The sequence below is a fragment of the Eleginops maclovinus genome, chromosome 4, assembly GCF_036324505.1.
Source record: "Eleginops maclovinus isolate JMC-PN-2008 ecotype Puerto Natales chromosome 4, JC_Emac_rtc_rv5, whole genome shotgun sequence".
NCBI classification, from domain to species: Eukaryota; Metazoa; Chordata; class Actinopteri; order Perciformes; family Eleginopidae; genus Eleginops; species Eleginops maclovinus.
The window spans coordinates 18,504,486-18,524,112 of NC_086352.1; the positions used below are offsets into that span (position 1 = coordinate 18,504,486).

At 40.9% G+C, this 19,627-nt stretch overlaps 1 protein-coding gene across 1 annotated transcript; it reads left to right on the forward strand.

Annotated features, from left to right (window-relative positions):
• The first annotated feature begins 469 nt into the window (after window positions 1-469).
• Window positions 470-15,388, forward strand: alx4a (ALX homeobox 4a). Its single transcript, XM_063882340.1, has 4 exons — window positions 470-821; window positions 10,510-10,826; window positions 14,507-14,635; window positions 14,899-15,388. The coding sequence occupies exons 1-4, from the start codon at window positions 470-472 to the stop codon at window positions 15,217-15,219; spliced, it is 1,119 nt and encodes a 372-aa protein (XP_063738410.1). The 3' UTR covers window positions 15,220-15,388.
• The last annotated feature ends 4,239 nt before the right edge of the window (window positions 15,389-19,627 follow it).

A 19,627-nucleotide genomic window follows, 5' to 3' on the forward strand; every position in this document is an offset into this window, starting at 1 on the left:
CTTTTTTTCTTTTCTTTCAGCTAATAAGCGACCTAACTCGTTCATGTCATCGGCACAATCACTTGGGAGAGGTTTTGAAGCCAGGATATCTGGGTCCCATCCTCTGAGCAAAGAGGGGTTTGTGTAGCTCTGCTAAAAACTTAGGGGGAGTTTGGAGTGTTTGGTCAACGACAGTGGTTCCTGGAAAAGATCTGAATCGTTTCATAACCAAACCCAGCTGCGGTGTGCGCTGCAGTGTGTGTGTGTGTGTGTGTGTGTGTGTGTGTGTGTGTGTGTGTGTGTGTGTGTGTGTGTGTGTGTGTGTGTGTGTGTGTGTGTGTGTGTGTGTGTGTGTGTGTGTGTGTGTTCATCTGTATGAGGTAGGGAGAGGAGGGGGTGTCTGCGCTTCCCTTTCCATGAGAGAGAGAGGGAGAGAGAAAGAGAGAGAGAGAGAAGTTTGGTCTTTTTCTTCCCTTCAGTGTTTTTAAGCATGAACGCCGAGACCTGCGTTTCATACAGCGATATGACATCCATGGATTCATATTATATTCCCTCTGCAGCGCAAGGTAGGGATCTCCAGACGGATCACTTTAGGACATTCCCAGCCTCTGACACCAAATACAGCCCCACTGCCTTCCTGCCCAACAAAGGTCAGGCTTACGGAGAAAAGTCCCGGAGCCCCTTCCAGCAGGAGTGCCAGTCATTGGATGCCGCCGCAGCTGGGCAAGGCACTTTCAGCAAATACCACCTCTTCATGCAGAGGTCTTCTTGCAAGACACCCCCCGAGGAGAACAAACTGCACCAGGACAGCGGACACAACGGAGCGCTCATCTCCGGCTATGGTGAGTAAAACAAAAAAAGAGCTGTGACTGAGTTACTTCCACTTGTCACTCAAATATGTAGCAGAAAGTAGTTTTTATAACTTAGGATGCTTTCTCGAGGCAGTCTGGCATCTGATAATACCTTTAACCTTTCTGTTATATGGCTCATCATTGATCCACTTGTTTCTGAAATCCACGGATAGCCTGAAGTGTTTTGGACCTTTGGATTGAGTTAATGGCAACTGACACTGCGATGTGTCGTACCAGGTCTGATCTTTACATGCTGAGTTATAGTGTCACACAAACATATATTTCCAATGGTTTGGTGCTTTCTAAAAATGCATGTTTTATTTTTCCTGTCTCTTGTAAGATGTTTAACGTCCTTCGTGCGTAAAATGCAGCTGCAAACCTTCCTCTCCAGCAGCAGGGCACCGGACAGCTAAGCTCGTAACGACATGACCAGCAGTTATGTGCGTAACGCAGTTAAGAAGAGGCATAATCTTCTCGACTATTAAATTGTCCCTTTGGCCATCAAAATTAAATTAGGGCGCATATAATGCGATAATCTACATTACAATCCTTAATATTGGAGCTCAGTCGCACAATTGAATTAACAGGTTTTCAGATGGCACAAATAGTGAGCTTTAAACTGATAATATTTTCATTTCATTGCTCTGCCTGATTGGCTCCAATTATATTTAATTGCTCGGAGACGCTACTGTAATGGGTGAATGATGAGGGTGTAAATAAAACTTTGACCCTCGTTAGGCGAGCGGCCACTTTGAAGCAGCGTTTACCCACAAGAATACAATTTTCTCCCTAACTGAATTCACACATAAAACCATAATGAAAACTGTAGTGTTAAGCTTTGACCTGCAAAAGAGGCGTCATTTTGGTAAATTACAACGTGGAAAACTGAATTCAGCTGGTTTAACCTTAACTGATTACATGCCTAATCATAACTCATACACGCACACACACACGCACAAACACACGCACACGCACAAACACACGCACACACACACACACACACACACACACACACACACACACACACACACACACACACACACACACACACACACACACACACACCATTAATATTTTGTTTGATTTAGGACAATAAATCCACTGTATTGTAAATCCAATTCATGTGTTGAGTTTTTATTTAGGTGAAATATAAGCTGATGGTTTGTACAATGATGCAAAACGGATTTATGCATCCTAAATGAAAAGCTTTTTTTTTACTCAGAGTTGAAAACAAATGCTCTTAATGTGTTGTATAGTTTCGAAGTTATGACAATTCATGGTCTTGAATTAAGTCACAAGGCCAAGATTTCTTTACCAAGTGTTCCGGGTCATCGGAAAAAAATCAACTGAGGAATGTTTATATGGGGAGAATAATTGATATCGTCCGAACAAAAATACTGACATGATGAGGAATAATGTGCAGTCTGAAACCCAGTTTAATCCCTAAATGTAACTACTTAAAAACTATAAATTGATGGTAGGCCCGTTTGTCAAAAACAGCGAGTAAAAATAACGTATTGAAAAAGAATAAAGATATTCCATAATAATAATAATAGTAAAATATGTACATGTTTTACGCATGAACCCATTGCTAATTTTTCATTGATTTGACCCAGATTGTCTGTCCTTCAGTGTTACACTGAAATGTTTATTGGAAGCACTTAAAGGATGTTTTGACCGTTTCTGGAAATCCGCCTGCAGAAAAAAAGCCTTTCCAGCTAGGCTACAGGACGGAGATTTTTCTAAAGCTCCGGTCTTTTTAATGACTGTTTTTATTACCTATTGAACTTGACATAGATCCGGTAAGTAAACACCAAATATAAATGTTGTATTCTGTTTTGAATAAACCACAGTTCTCGGGTTATTAGATAAACTGTTATTTTAGTCAACATTTTAGACAGTTAACGAATTATCTTTAAATCTTCTCCAATTCCTACTATTTTAGGATTTCTTTGAATAAAACATCGCTTTTCCCGGAGAGAGTTGATCCTGTTTGTATTTCAGCAGTGAACACGAAGGGGCGATATTAAAACATTTCATTTCTATGTTCAACGTTTTTGGTCTTTTTCAATCATGGTGGGACTGTTACTGAAATATATAATGCAGGTTGTCAGTTACATGTAATTTAATTTCCTTAATGGATTCTTTTTGATTTTTTGTTTGTATTTCTCTGTTTGGTCTGGTTGTGAGGTCTACTTACAAACTATTGGCACAATTCTTTAATCAACACGGCGAAGTAAATATAAGAAGGGAACGCAGGGAAAAAAACAAACATCCCGGCGCTTATAGACAAGAGGAGCTCTGGCATTAATGTGACTCAGAAGTCAAACTTGTCTGTTTGCCTTTGTTTCACTGCTCAGAGTCACTCGGCACTCGTTAATCTCTACAGAACATTTATATTTGTATTAATTATTTTTTTTATCACCTATCTCATAATTTTTGCGATGTAAATGATGCACAGATAGTGTCTTTTAAAAATAACCACGTGCCCTGGTGACAGTTTTCCTTATGATCATCCCAGCTTGAAGGTAGTTAACTCATCTTTTTACTGACTTCTGACTGGGCATAAATTGAAGGCAGCAGTAAAATATGCTGACAATACTAGCAGAGAAGATGACTGGTAAATGATTCCTGATGTGTTCATTGAGAAATGCTGGCATATTTTACTTCCTGAGTCATTTCTTTATCAAACCTGTAATTAACAGATATGGCAGGCTAGATTTAAGTTGTCAGAAAACGGCTTTGTTTTATAATTTGTGTCTTGATCTGTTTACTCAAAGGTGATGTGATGACTGCTCTCTGAAGCTGTAACTGTGTATTGGAAACAGTCATATTTGTCTGTCTTATAAACATTTACTTACATTAGAGTCACTACCAACAGTCATATGCTTTCTCCACAATGATGATCATGTTGAAACATGAAATCAGCAGGGTAGTTTTTGTGGACAGCATCAGACTGAAATACATTTTAAGTCTTAAGATTTAAAAAGTGTTTAAAGTGTTCGCCATATAACAACACCAAGGTATATTTGCTACAGTGATGTCACAAGTGTTCCGGCTATTTAATTTAGTAAATAAGCAATACATCGATATAAAAAATATATATCAAAAGTAAAAGTCTTGCATTTAACAAGTGAATGTACAACAAAAAAAACCAGCAAAATGCACTCAACGCATCAGAAATCAATATGCAGCGTATTAGTACAAACAGGCCTATTGGCATCCGCAGCATTTTAATGTTAGACTAATTCTTTGTAGTTTATAGCACCACCAATTATTTTTTTTATAATATGTTTCGCATCTCAATTTATCTGCAAGCTCATTTGTTACAACAGCTTTCAAATTAATGCAGCAAGGTGAAAAAAGTGCAATATTTCTCTCATTCTAATTTAGAAATGTAAACCTTGAAAGATGGACATTCTAAAGTAAATCCTTCAAAAGTATACTTAAGTTAAAGACATGTTGTTGGGTGCCAAAAAAGTTGTGTTCATCAAACAATGAAACATTACTTTATCAACGTAAAAATGGTCAAACTGGACTTTTTGACTGTAGAATAAGGCGCTCAGGATGATTTACACGGTCACTTTATAGTCTTTAAAGCAGCCACCTATATGTCTTTGTTATCCCCCAGAGACAACACGCTTCCTCTTTTGATGTTTCCGTGTCTTCCCTCAGTGTCTGCGGGTGCTGACCTTTAGCTCAGCTTTCCTGCCCTCAACTGTTTGGAGAGCAGGGCGAGTTTCCCTGCATACACACAGCAGAGAAAATCCATTCGAAACCCCCTTTTTGAGACTCTCTGGTGTCAGAGACAAGCACATTGCAACATTTGGAGTCATGTTTTACATAGTAAACATTTAACTGCACCATTAAGAGAAAGGATGTTACTTTGTTGTTGCACAAGTGTTGAATTGTAAGCCTAATTATGGTGGAACCATGCCTTTTAGCTACTGACTTTGCAGGATAATGACATCTGTGCTCACATAACACACTGCTGTTGTAATTTGAAGACATACAACGCTACAGTTTATTGGTGCTTTTACCACAATTTATTTCCTAGGCAAAGCGAGAATTGGATGCAATTGTACTGTCTTTTTAGATTTTGTCACTTCTCATTCCCTTTTGTTCCCTCATCAACTCAAACCCAGTGCAACCATTTCAGCCCCTCGTAATGGCTGTCTGTGTAGATTGGTGGGAGCAGGGAGTAATGGGAACCAGTCATACAGCCCAGACAACTGAGGCACACTTCAGCAAGTCAATGACATGAGTGAAGGTGACAAGGACTCAGGATCATTTTACCATTTAGCTTAAAGTTTGGCGGTGCAATTTACATTAGGCTCAGTTTGCATGGCCGAGTGAGAGCAGCAGGGCAGGAAAACTCTTGCAGTCCAGGACTTCCTTTGGTCTCTTTGTCACCATTTGATGTAAACTTGACACTGAAACAGAACCAACTGTGGAGGACTGCACATCTGAGTTGTTTTTTTTAACCAGTTGCATGTCGGTACAATTAGGTGACTTTCTCCCCCTCACTTCCTATTCATTTACTAATTATACTTCATAATTACTGACAGTCCGTGATATTTTTAAAAGTTTAAATGCTCAGGAATCTCTACAAAGTTTATTTCAATATGTTATGTTTTACAAGAAATTGTTTGTTTTCCGTGTTTTCCATTTCCATAGTTTAGGAATGGACAGTTATGCCTTAAACCCTGTATTGTTGAATGGCACATTGCAAGGATTGACATCTTTTGTTTCTTTTGGATGTTGGATCTTTGGGATAGGAAAAAGTGATTGTGCATGTTGTTGAGTTGTTGGTTTCCCAGCAAAGTATCTTTCCTTTTCTATTTTTTCCCCACTCTGAAGGAATGTTCTGTTTCGGTCAGAGAACAAAAACTTATGATGAAGGAAATTCTGTCCCGCTCCAAACTCTGAGAGGAACATTTGGGAGAGAGCAGGTAGGAGGAAGAGAGGGTCAGAGGGGGAGAGAGCGGGGGAGACAAACAGTGCGTGAGAGGTGATTTATCAGTCTTTGGCTTTATGGATCTTTTTTTTCACAGTCTATGAATTTATCACAGCCTGCTGAGAGGATCATTGCTCTCCTCGGTCAGTAGAATAGAATTTCAAAGTGAATGGCTACCTAAAGAAAAGCTTTTGTTGAAAAAAAAAAAACTCCAAAGAAATGTTTGCCGGAGTCACATTGACCGTTTCCAAATCACAGCAGTGGCGTCTAGGCCAGTGTGTGTGTGTTTGTGTGTGTGTGTGTGTGTGTGTGTGTGTATGTGTGTGTGTGTGTGTGTGTTTTATTGTACCAAAATGTGTTGATGAAAACACCTGACACCACACCAACAAGTATCGTGCCAAGCTATTCATAGTCGTGTTATTTGTACTTCTAAAAGTGACAAGGTTGGATTTCAATAACAGGCGGTCAGAAACTTTGACATCGTCTTTAATGGAGCTGGAAGAAGTTTTATCCTTCACTTAAAGCGGCTGTAGCAGCTATTTTATAATAACAATGTATGAATGTGTTAACACTGTGACAATGTGAAAGAGGTTGATCGTGGTGATGAACCTACAGCAAATTATCAACTTAATCTGCGGCTCCCCAGGGCTTTACGGAGCTTTATAGTGAGTTTTTAAGCTCATTGTTTATATGTCCAAAACAATGCTGCGTTGTTTCACTGTCTTCACTCTCATAGTGTTGCTTTCTATCTGATTAGCATAAAGCAGCAGAAAATCACAGTTGGCGAATAGCTGCTGATAATGGAGCAGTAATTTCTCTCAGGCATTGTTAGAGACCAAACACAGAGCCAAAAGGAAAACTCATCAGAAGAACAGAAATACAATTTCACATGAATGATAATGTTTGTCCTGTAACTGCCATTTGTGTAAACGAGCAACAGTTTGCAGGGGCATGACCATGACGTGGCACGTCCCAGCCCTAAAATGGAAGGTAGAACTTCCATTTTCAGTCTGGTGCCACTCTGTTGTGTTATCATTTAAAGATCTATTTATATGTTAAATGTTTAAAGGTGTGCATGTATTTTATGCCACCCCATAATTTGGTGCCCTGCTTGAGCTAATATATCAACAGAACAAGGGATAATGGTTTGCCCCCGAGAGGCCAAAACAATCATAGCACGTTTAAGTCAAATCAATTCTACAATATTCAAGTTAACTTCTTCATACTCTCCTTGTCTTGACTTTCCTGTCCACACACAGCAAAAGTATCAGTGTCTCAGCTAGCCAAGTAAGACTTAAGAGTTATCCTCGTTCAAATCTTCATATGAATCACAATCCATTATATAAGTCAGTAAAACAAACCTCAGAAACATGTACAAACAAATACTATCCTCATACATTTCCTTTCCTGTGTTTTCAACATTTAGCTGGACAAACTTTTCTTCCTCTTTCCTTTTCCATTTCTTTTTTCTGTACTGTTCACGCTTCCTTTTCTTTTGGATATTTCTTTTTAAATGAGACCAACATGTTGTTAATCTCTCCCAGTCGCTGTGTGGAGTGTAATTTATTGTGTTTCCTCTTAACACCATGAGCTGACCCCAGCCATCCCCGTCAATAAAGACGCAGTGAAGGTGCCCTGTCGCTTTACAGCCAGTTAAATTACACTTTGATGTTGCCCCCTTATTTTCAACTGTGACTTAATAGCTGTCTGCTGAATGTCTGACTCATACGAACGTCATTTAGGTGCTGATGTTCACATGGGAAGTTCCTCACCATATTAAACAATGTTGAATTAATCCTAATTAGATTTTATAATGTTAGATTTTACTTGCTGTGTGTGTTGCATGTGCATCAGAATTGTATACAAACTCTCGTCTTGTTCTGTTGTCATTTACTGCTCAGCTTTTTCTCAAGTGTTTCTGTGAATTCACTTTGAGCTGAACTTGCTTTGTGCCCAGCAGACAAAGCAGTAGACTCTACTCTCTTTCTACAATCAATCATCAAAGTTTATTTATATAGCCCATTAGCAGCTCCAAACATTTGTTGGCATATTCATCGGAATAGAAAATGAATTTGTTTGGTTTGTCAGATTATTTGGGACACATGAAGACAACACATGCAGAAGTGCAGGTGTAATCTCTCTTTTGTCCAACAAGGAAAAAGCAATTTGCAATGAGATAGAGGTTTTGATGCAGAGTATGTTTTTCATAGTCATTCAGTCCACCGAGATGGTGTCCTGACAATAAGACTTTCTTATGTTTTTCTTCCATATGGTGTTCCCTGCAGGAGGGCCCACTGCTGTTCACCTTAGACACTGATGGGGAGCCTCACAGCTACAGCAGATCGTATGGATAAGCAGGAGATTGTCACAATATCTCACTCCTGCCAAAAAAACATCAGTGGCATGCGATGTAAACAATGGTCTTTGATCAGAGAGAGGCCTCATGATTTCAAACAGCCTGACAGCTCTTGCCTTGTGGGGACCATGGGTGCCGGCCAGGGAAATATGATGAAATAACTAGAGAGTATTTATGCTGGGATGAAACACATTTGATCGCTTCAAGCCTAACAGGATGTGTTAGTCATGGACAGTGAGGCAACGTTTCAACCGATAGACCCCCTGCAAGCGCCCAACACAAAAACATCTTCAGCCGCTGTCCGTTTCTTTAACATCTGCAAACATCTCAGGAACCAAAGCCACGGTGCTCAGTGAATCTTTCAGAGCTGAAATGCATCTCGTTCCTCCTGGTAATACTGTAGAACGCAGACTGTGAGTCAGGTTTTTCTCTCTTCTTGCAAGACTAAGACCAAATTAAATAATTTAATCAAATGTATTTGGCTATAAGTTTTTGCATGCTCAGTTCTCCCACAACCACAAGCAGTTATACAGAAAAAAAATGCAGCATGAAAAAAGGGTATGTTTGGTTCATTCTATGATAGTTTTATCTATAACTCATCCCTTATGTGGTCAAAATGTGCTGTGTTGACAAAAAGATGCACTTCAAATATAAACTTGGATGCATGTGTCTGTGAGAAGAGTCTTTGACAAGATATCCATTCACCATACCTTGCAACACATGACCCAACATGGCTCTGAGTTGCAGAGCACTGGGTGTGTGTTTTTGTGTCTGTGTGTGTTTGTGAGATCTTCTGTGCTGACTGAGTGCTGAGGAGTGCACTCAGAGCTCACATGACCGCACACACCTCCTGGTTCTAACCTGACAAATGTTTGGACGAGCAGATGAGCAGAGACGCCTCATTCCTGAAAATAACTTCTCCTCAGTTGATATAAAAGGAAAACAACAGTGCAGGGCTGTGAGTTGCCACTAGAATGAGCCAGAGAGAGAGAGAGAGACAGAGATACAGGGGTCACATGCTTCATTACAGCTGGGAAATAAACACTTTCAAGCATCATATCCTCTTTGATGTGAATATGTATTAATCCAAAGATGTATGTATAAACTGGATAGTTCAGTAAAGGGCAGCAGCAGGGTAAAAACAGCTGCCAGATTCTACAAAAACACTGGCAGAGGCACTGCTGTGGAGTTGTATGATCAGAGAGCTGCCTGAGGTTTTACAGTTAATCTGCAGATGTGAAAAAAGCAAGTGTGTTTGTGTCAGAGAGACAGAGAGAGAGTACAAAGACAGAGCTGTCTCTTTTTCTTCGAGGTTAGAAAAGGCTCTCCGACAAATTAATTGCGACAGTCTTGCTGCCAGGTGACTTTGCAGCCGCATGGTAGACCTTAACCAAATACAGGACATGGTGAAATTGTGCGTGTGAGCGTGTGAGCGTGTGAGCGTGTGTGCGTGTGTGCGTGTGTGCGTGTGTGCGTGTGTGCGTGTGTGTGTGGTAAAAAAATTGCAATTTTCTGTAATTTGCGCATCATGGGCCTGGGTGTCAGATCCCCGTCACGTCCCAGAATGATCTACGAACTACAACTGGAGGCTGTAACCAGCCAGTGATCCAGGCCATCCATTACACAGGCAGAAACAGAAAAACAAATCGACACACATACTCAGCATCGCGAGCCAGATTTCACAACTGTCACAGAATTTCCTCACAAAGAGCGAGAAATTCCTTTGTTCCACCCCATCAGACTCCATGAATTATTATGCCAATCCTACAAATAAATCACATGTCTTCAATATACTGCCAGAAGCAAGCGACTGAATATTACCAGGGTCGAATAAAGGGCTCAATAAAAATGTTTTAAATCTGTCAAAAGCATTCAATATCGAAAAACATTCTCGAAAGGTGAAAAAGGCCCACAGTGTTAATCCTCTTTCACTGATTATGACACTCGTGTTTTCACATTTGATGAATTAAATGCAGTTACATTTTGAAAGATCCATTTCCGAGAAGGTTTTTAGCCACACATTTCGACTTATGGACAGATAGTATTGAAATATGCCAGTTTCAATATTTTGAACATGGTACCAAAAAGAGGGAATTGAGGATCTTTGAGGTCTGAATATTAAAAGCTTTGCTTGCGTACTTTTATTGGTTTATTCGTTTTAAGACTCCACACACATGGCTTAAATCAGGTAATGCTGCATTGCAGATCATGAAAAATAGCAGTCCAACATAAAGCATTATATGCACATCTTTATGTTCATCTGCAGTTAGAGGGTAACACCTTCTCAAAAATATGTTTTGACAATCATTTCAATCCTGATCAAAGAGAACCCTTGAACAGTTTTCCTTACCTTCCTGTCTTTGCAGGTAAAGACAGTTCTGGCCTGACAGACACTGACTTGGCACCGGACTCCGACCCACCTGGAATGGACACCAGCTACTTGTCTTCGAAGGATCAAGGCGGGAAGCCGGCCTCTGATCGGCCACCAGGCACAGAGTTAAGCCCTTTAGACAAAGGCGATGGGGCCGAAAGCAACAAGGGCAAGAAAAGGCGAAACCGCACAACCTTTACAAGCTACCAACTGGAAGAGCTGGAGAAGGTTTTCCAGAAGACGCACTATCCTGATGTTTACGCCCGAGAGCAGCTGGCACTGAGGACTGACCTGACTGAGGCCAGAGTGCAGGTAAAGCAGGACACTCAACAACTGTGGAATCACATGTATAGCTATAAACAACCTAAACACCAACTAACAAGCAGATTCATATAAAAGACTGAGGATACGGTAATTTAAAAAAGAAAACATGCTGTCGTATCAATGAGTCAAGAGCTCTTTGTTAGAGCAAAACAGGGGATGTTTTAACAACACATCCTCATGGATCCTTCAACATCTGCAGCTCTGCAGAGATAACGTCACTCACAGAACAACATGAGAGATTTATCTGGTAATGTGGGAGTCGAGGGGAGAGAGAGTGGGGGAGTGGGAGCTAACAGAGGCCAGGGGGCCCATGGGGCTGAGGTTGGAGCTGCCTGGGCCTCATATGTGCAGTTTTAGGAGAGCTTTACAGGCTTTTATCAGCATACGACGAGACTTTTCTGCTGTATGTGGATGGGAGCGTCTCAATGGCCTTTTTCTTAGTACCTGAGCTGTTTTGGTTTCCTGATTTTTTTAGATCAGTTCTGCCGGTCTTCGTTGAGACAGAGGTGTACATCCTCTCTGGCTGAAAACCGTTGAGTGACCTTCTGGCCTGATTTAATTTGGTCATGACTGCTGTAATACCCTCCAAAATTGGTGAACAGAGAATGAGAACTCCAGCAATTCTTAGTGGTGTATGTGTGTGTTTATGTGTGCATGTACACTTGCACGGAAGACCAAAGCCCCTGGATTGTCTGTGTTTTTCTTTCATTAACATCGCGTTCAGACAAGAATGTGTCCCTGCTGTGGTGTCCAGGGTAGGTGTGAAACCCTTCCTGTGAGCTTTCAGTTAGCGACTGATATTTCAAGCCATATCAAATATTTGCAGGTAATTTTAAGACATATCAGGAACGATTGTTTTTGATTAAACTCAGTCAAGGTATTTATATTTTTGCTACATTTTTGTTGTGTGCCAGTGCCATATTTAGGGGATGAGATAATAGCACGATTAAAAGCGATCTTTTACATGACAAGCTGGAACAGTGACCAGAAAAGCTTTGCAGTGAAACACAGGAAGTCTGTGCAGCCGCAGGGTTATAACTCAACCCTGAGGCTCTAAAGGTATGCTGCTCTGCTCTGCGGCTCACACTATCACAGACCTGCCTACTTCAGATGGATGCAGCTTTACAGCCCTTGGCTCTCCCAGCGGCCCTCTTAAACACTCAAGTTAAAAAAGATAAAAGACACAAGATGCCTAGTCAGTCAGAGAACAGGGCTCTGCATTCTATTCAAGGCGTTCACACGCAAAAACAACTCACAGATCATGAATTCTGTGTCTGGAGTAAAGGAAACATTAAAAAAAACTTTACTGCTGCTCAAAAGTTAACCTCAACTTCTAAAATTTACAAGCATTTTTATTTAAATAATAAAAAATAGTTCAAGCATGTGAGGGCAATATTACACCTCACGGTCTGAAGGTTCTCACGCAAAAAGCATGGGGACGTTCGAATAACGTTAGGGTCTGGAGTTGTTTGCTTTTTCAGTCTTTGGGTTTCAAAGGGAGAAAGTAAGATCAGATCAGAGTCATACTCACTGCAGATACATGGGAAGGTCAGAGGTCAGGGGTCGGGGTTTCAACAACATCACATTTCTCAGACTTGCCATATGGTTAGTCCAGAGAGATAGGGAGCTGAGATGGCATCTGACATGTGGAGTCCACCAGCAAACACAGGTGTCCTTGAAGACACAAGCAGTTAACAGTTTAGAACTTTTCTTAAACTATGAAGGAAAAGGAATCACGACAGAGACTATAAATTATTTTTACAAGTCTGGCTGCGAAAACCATTTGTCAGATCAATGAAGTAAATTACTTGATTAATTGACCATTCAGTAATAAACATGTTTCATCACTTCAATCATTTCACAAGTAAAAAGGCAGAATACGCCCTTGTTTCAACTTCTTTATTGTAAAGATTTACAGATTATTCTCTACACTAAATATACAAAAAATAGGTTTTGAACCGCAAACAACAATAGGAAAACAATTAGATTATTAGATGGTGATAATTACTAAAAACGTACTTGTCGTATAAATGCCCTTGTCAGAGTGACACACGAAGGATGGAGATAAAACTGTTAACACATTTATTTTTCTTGCATCACTCCATTTGTGTCCTGCCCTCACCTTTAACTGACATGGGAAATAAAAAATTATGTGGTAGTGTTCAGGGGGAAATGAACAAACTTGGATTTAATGAACAGCAACACTAGTCAGAGGTGTTTCGATGATATTATTAGTGCTTTGGGGGTGTTGGAAAAGCGAAGCCAGGCTCAGCCTTGGATTTCTTTTTACTTTGGTATGGAAGCTGACATGAGTGACAGGAGAGGCGGGTTATCAATCCTCTGAGCCGCTCTCTCACTTCAAAGTGTTTTCAGCCCCATACAGCTCTCCTGCTGGGGCCAGTTTGGCATTTCTCTGCTCTTTCTCTCTGGGGCTGAAACATAAATAAAGCCTCATTGAAAGTCCAACAGCTACTTAAGCTGTCATAGTCTTTACCAATTACTGTCACAACGCTGTGTGTGCAACACAAAAATATGTTCTGTATGTTTAATAGCCAGCAGATTCGGCATCAAGCAGATAGTGAGCAGATGAGAGCAGTTGAGATACCTTACAAAAACATCTTATTGTATAATAATCATAAATCAATATTTATTAGAGAAACACAGTGATATTGTGAAGGGTTTTTGGTCCTGGGTGTAGAGGAAGATGTATGAAATCATCAAGGAGAGAAGGATTAGGTATGCTTCTTTAATTTAGGAGGGGAAAGAATCTCAAAGCCAGGAGTTTCAGCCTCAGGAAATTAAAATTGAAAATGCAAACAAACCCCACTTACTATCGCATCTCACTTTTCAATTCCCATATTCCCTTATTAGATTTGTGAGCAACGAGCAGATATACGAAAAAGAGAAATTCTATAAAGGAACAAGTCGGACAGGGAAAGTTATTTTTTGCAAAAACTCAGGCCGGGCAGGAAGACAAAAGCAGTAAGAGTTGTATAACATACCTTTACATTTTGACATTTGAAGAAAAGCATGTCAAGTATCAGCATTTAGATCAGTCTGATGGTAATTTAAACACACTAATGCTTACAATAAACAAAAGCCTCAGCTTTAGATGTCAAAGATGACGGTAGGAAACATGAGTCATGAGAAAAAGCCCCGCTCCTGTCAGACAACAAATAAGCAAAGTTGATACGGACTAGGTCTGTTTACATTTTGTTTAGAGGTGCTCAGTAAAGTGAAGCTTGCAGCACACTGTTTATAAAGGTAATTCCTCCCCTTTTTTCTTTCACAGTTTTCAGCCTAAACAGACTACAAGACACATTTCCATCTATACATTTAGCACCACAAGTTCACAGCTTGACGTGCTGAAAACTATTTTCAACCATTCAATTTTCCTGCAGTGCTGCATGGTATCGTGTTGAAGGGAATTGTAGATTCTTATCTATGGAAGAGTATTTCCTTAAGACTCAGGGGAAACTTTCTGTTCAAGCATGTAGCTGTACTGGTTACTAGACTCCAACTTGCTTCAAATCAAAACTCACTTTTAACCAACGCAAAGGCTGAATGATTTTCTAGAGCAAAGTAAAGCCCCCCCTTGTTCTCCCAGATTAAAACACATTGCAACAAACCTGCAAGTTAAGTGACAATCGGACCTCTTCTCTCTGCAGGTGTGGTTTCAGAACCGAAGGGCAAAGTGGAGGAAAAGAGAGCGTTTTGGTCAGATGCAGCAGGTCCGAACCCATTTCTCAACAGCTTACGAACTGCCTCTTCTGACGCGTCCTGAGAACTATGCACAGGTACAGAAAGAATAAACACTTCACTTTTTCTCTACCCACACATGATTTCATGGTGGATTGAACTGCAGTTTTTTTCATTTACGTTGATTCCTATTGTATTTAATCTTAAAATGTTGAATTTTGAGCAGTAATCTTGTTTTTACGCAGGACGAAGTGAATAACCTGAACCAATATAGTGTGTTTAATTTCTAAATGACAAGAATGGAGCAAGTGGGGTTGATGCTTACATTTTTAACAATGTTTATATCCCAACGATATTTCAGATTCAGAACCCCTCTTGGATCGGTGGCAGCAGCGCAGCATCTCCCGTGCCGGGCTGCGTTGTGCCCTGCGACTCTGTGACCCCTTGTATGACACCACACCCCCACTCTGCCAGCGGGATGTCTGATTTTCTGGGCATGCAGAATCCTGGAGGTCACATGGGACAGGCTCATGTGGGCAGCCTGTTTGGAGGCCATCCAGGCATGGCTTCAGGCATCAACACGTACGATCTGAACATGGACCCTGACCGCAAGTCATCTAGTATCGCCGCTTTGCGCATGAAGGCCAAAGAGCACAGTGCAGCCATATCTTGGGCCACATGATGTGTAGATACCTGCTTGATGGGGAACATAGCTGACCCTTAAATGTCTATTCAATCCCAGCATGGGGTGAGGGGGCACTATAATCAAACACTCAAAAGGCAACAGTGACTACCTTCATAGATGTTGCAATAAAATAATTATTGAGATACTTCGATGGGTGGAGATTACTCCTAGAGAGAACATCAAGAGATTTGGTAATATAAGTGTGTGTGTGTGTGTGTGTGGGGGGGGGGGGGCATGGCAGTGCAGCTGAGCTTGGTGGAAAGCCTAGTGGAGAGATGCTCTACTGTATAACAGGAGCGGGGGAGTAGTTCAGATGATCAGATGACTAAAATGATAGAAAATAATGATTTCAAACAAATCCATGCACTTATTTGCTGAAATACAGGAGAGTGTGTTTGTACAGGGCTTTCGGTGCCAGTGTAGTTCTCTGTTCAGGTGCTGTTTTATTCTTATATTATTATTTAAAATGTGAGTGTTATTGTTGATTTTTGTTTGCCTTCTGTTATTTTGTTACTGGTTTTGTTTTGACAAATAATTCAGCAAGCATCTCTAAAAAATGAAAGTATTGAATATTTGTTTTATGAAATTATAAGGCTTTTATTATCAGCAAAAGTACATGCAGAAGTGTGTATCTTCACTAACACTGACGTGATGGTAGTGCTCATATCAAGCATATCTGTCACAGCATACAGCTTTTCAGATTAAAAAGAAAACATTTCAGTTGCTAAAAAAGCTACAAGAGGCTCCGCTCCACCCAGCATTTAAAATTGAAACAAATTAAACGTGTTTTGTTTTAGTGTGATCAGGGTGAGAGATCCACCTGCCGCACTGACTCAGCCTGCTAGTGGCGGAGAGAGGAAGGGATGGAGGAGGAAGTAGTGAGTGGGAGCAGGAGAGGGGCACAGCAGGCCTGCTGCTCTCAGGGCTGAAGAGCCTGGGAGCGCCAGCCTCCAAACAAAGCAAACTCTGTTTTCAGGAGGACAGAGTCCAAGTGGACATGACTGTAACCCTTTGCATTTTCAGTCTCAGGAGTTTAGAGGAGAGAAGTGCCTAGTAGTCGGTCATTCTGCCAGAAATAATAGCAAAACCAACAGCCGCCACCTTTGAAACAGGAGGCTGATGGCGATACAGTGTGTTGACACTTTTAACATTGAAAGGATGTCAGTGTTCAACAGCCTTTTCTAGACTATAACACGTCTGTGTTTTGCTGTCATGGCACACTGGTAAATATTGATGAAGGAGCTCCGCCATAAGCGTTAATGTATTTCTTTCCCTTTTTCTCTCCATATTTCTGTCATATCCAAACAAAGAGAACAAAGAGTGAACTCTGATGGCTTCAGCAAGCTTTTAACTATCAGTTGGATGTTGCACCTTGTACGACTTACACAGGCTTGAGTATTTAATAATAGCTTTGTCGTCCTTCAGACACCATGACATCCTAATTTTCCACAAAAAAAACATGCATTTGTTCAACATACTTCTGAATGATTTAAGATGAGAGTATTCAATTTGAAACAGTAAGACTCGAGGGGATTTCTAAGGAAATGATATTACAGCTGATGTAACAAGGCTTCATCGTCAAACAAGAAAACCGACCCAAACTCCCAGTTTCACTGTCAGTTACTTTTTGGAAATGTCATTACCGCTACTTGCCAATTAGTTTTTGAATTTTGCACCGCTGAAGTGCAATAACCTGATCTGAGGCATTATCTTGCAAAAGAGCCACGTGTCAAAATGTAGTTCTAAAATCTTAATTTATATTGTGCTTGCATAGTCTATCATTCTAAATAAAGTGGTGTTTTAACAATAAACTGTACAACAAACTTATTGATATACCACATAGCCTGGGATCAGGTATTATCCTGGTGTAAGTGTACTGGCCTGCTGCATAAAGATAAGATGGACATTTATTGATCCCTGTAGGGAAACCAGTGGGAAGTGAGCACTCTCCTTGAAGGCAACATGGGCCGGAGAGCTAGGGCTAAAACCTTTTTTAGAGGGTTAGACACAAAAACAGCCATGAGGCATTGTTCCAAAGTTTCAGCATGAAGACAGTGTGAATCTTGAGCACAACCTCATTTGTTTTTTTGACATGTTATCTGAGCAGGATCTCTTTTAGTAAACCACTAACGTGTCTCTGTAAGGAATCCTGGTCCCTGTCTCCGGTCTGGTTACAGACATTACTGCCTGTTTACTTCTATTTAGGCTTAGAGCAATATGTCTGTGTTTGTTTATGTTTCTCCGTGGAGAGAAAACGGGGCAAATTAGAGATGAGCCTATGCTCTGAGTGCACATCATAACCATATCCTCAAATCATGTAAATATTCAAATAGTTGACCTTGCTTTTCCCCTGGTTACTGCCTCCGTTAGTGACAGAAATAGCTGATGATGTATGCCAATGAGGTTATGCTTGTGCTCGCTTTGTTTGCAAGGGCTGATTTAGGCGGAACAAAGGGTTAAAAAGCAAACCTGATACTGTGCAGTGCACCTTCAGGCTGAGCAACCATTGCTAATTCTCTAAACTGAACCACATTCACTGCCCTTCTGGGCATGTAAGAGAAGTGGGGTTCAGGCTCTAACCTGTCATCAGAGCAGATCACCCTAGAGTCCTCCAAATTACATCCAGTTCTACTCTCCGACCCAAATGCAAGGCATATGCATAATCCTGACTATAGAGTACATATCTCTAACTTAAACTAAGAGGGTTTCCTTGCAACATGGGGCCCCCTGGGCTCTAGCTGTGGGGTTGGACGGAGGGCGAGCCGCGAGGGCGTCTGCTGTGTTCCGGTGTTCTGGGAAAAGGACAGTGCACGCAGCTGCGCTCAGGGGGTAAATGCAAAACAAACATGCCTCACACATGCTTCCCCCTCAGCTGTCATGGCTCTGCTTTCAAAGACCCCCACACCCCTTCTCAATACACACATTCACATTGCTCTGGCTCTTTCCCTTTGCTAACTTCCACTGAGTGCACTGGCTCAAAGCTGCAGCCCCCAACTCGCAGGGTCCGAGGCACAGCCGCACGGCCAGCCCAGGAAGGCTTTTTAATTAACACTGAGCCATGTGGAGGCTGTGGACTGCAGGATTGTGTGTCAGGACAGACAAGGCCGCCTGTCTTCTGGCTAGTTTAATTCAGACTGTTGCTCAGGTTTACACACTACATACTCACTCTCTTCTGTGTATTTAAGATGAATTGTTCTTGGACTGAAACATCTCCCATGATGTCATCCTCCACCATGAACCTCAGACACCCTCAACCTACTTGTCCTGCAAACACACAGGGACAGTTAATGGAAGAATACAAAGCACCCTCTCCATCATGAATGCTGCATAACTAGAGTGAGGAAGTCATCGTTGCCATTTTGTCATTTTCTAATACTACTGAAGTCAGACAATCAGTATAGGAGTAAATATTTTTTAAATATGCGTGCTGTGTGCATGTACATTTTCGTGCATGCAAAATGGATTGAAGTGTTGGAAGACTCTTGAAAAGGTTACTAATTAGTTATGTTTTATTTTGAGAGACAGTTCAATGCGTATTTGAGCGTATCACTTTTTTTAATTTGGTGGTAAAATTGTATTTCCAGAGTTGTGTTTAAACAGTCTTTCTATATGTATTTCTTCTGAGTTTCAAAAGTGTTATTCTTTTCAAGTTTATGCGGCTTTAAGCTGTCTTTTGAAATATGTGTATGAATTTACTCCTGCTCGTTTTGTGTGTGATTAAAGTACAATAAGTTATTGCACTCCGATTCAGAGTCAAAGTTTGTGATAGAATGTAATCAAATGTAGAACATGCTCTTCAAGGTTTAAAATAGAAGAAGACATATTATAGAGGGCAGAAGGTAATGGTGCTTTCCTCTCGCTGTTAACACACAGTAGATAAAACTCCAATACAACTCTTCTCCAGTGTTTAGAGACCGCTCAAGTCTCTCTCGGTATAAAGAAAAGCCTTTTAAGTCACCGGTTGAAGATACTGGTTAGCCACAACTTGGGAATAAGTGGTCTGTTTTTAAGAAAAACAACACATTTGCAATATTGCAACACCCTGCCAATATATTGTGTCACCCTTTAGTCATTCTGAAATCCCCATGCATTTCAGTGCCTTTGAACAGACACGCGTGCTGAAATGAGATCGCACAACCCGCAAGAGTATCACACTAATTGAAGTTGACAAAAATACGAACTGCGCCCTTTTGAACTGCTGACATTGAACAGGGTGGATTAGGCTGCGTATATTAACAACAGGTGACGGGCTGCAGGGAACAGTGGATCGCCGTGTCACGGAGGATCGGCTCTGCACGGTCGAAGATGGAAGTAAAGACGAACATAAAAGGAAGGAAAATGTTTTACTTCATTGTCTTCCCACATTACACATGAATAGATGGAAAAACGTGAAGTAAAACTCAGA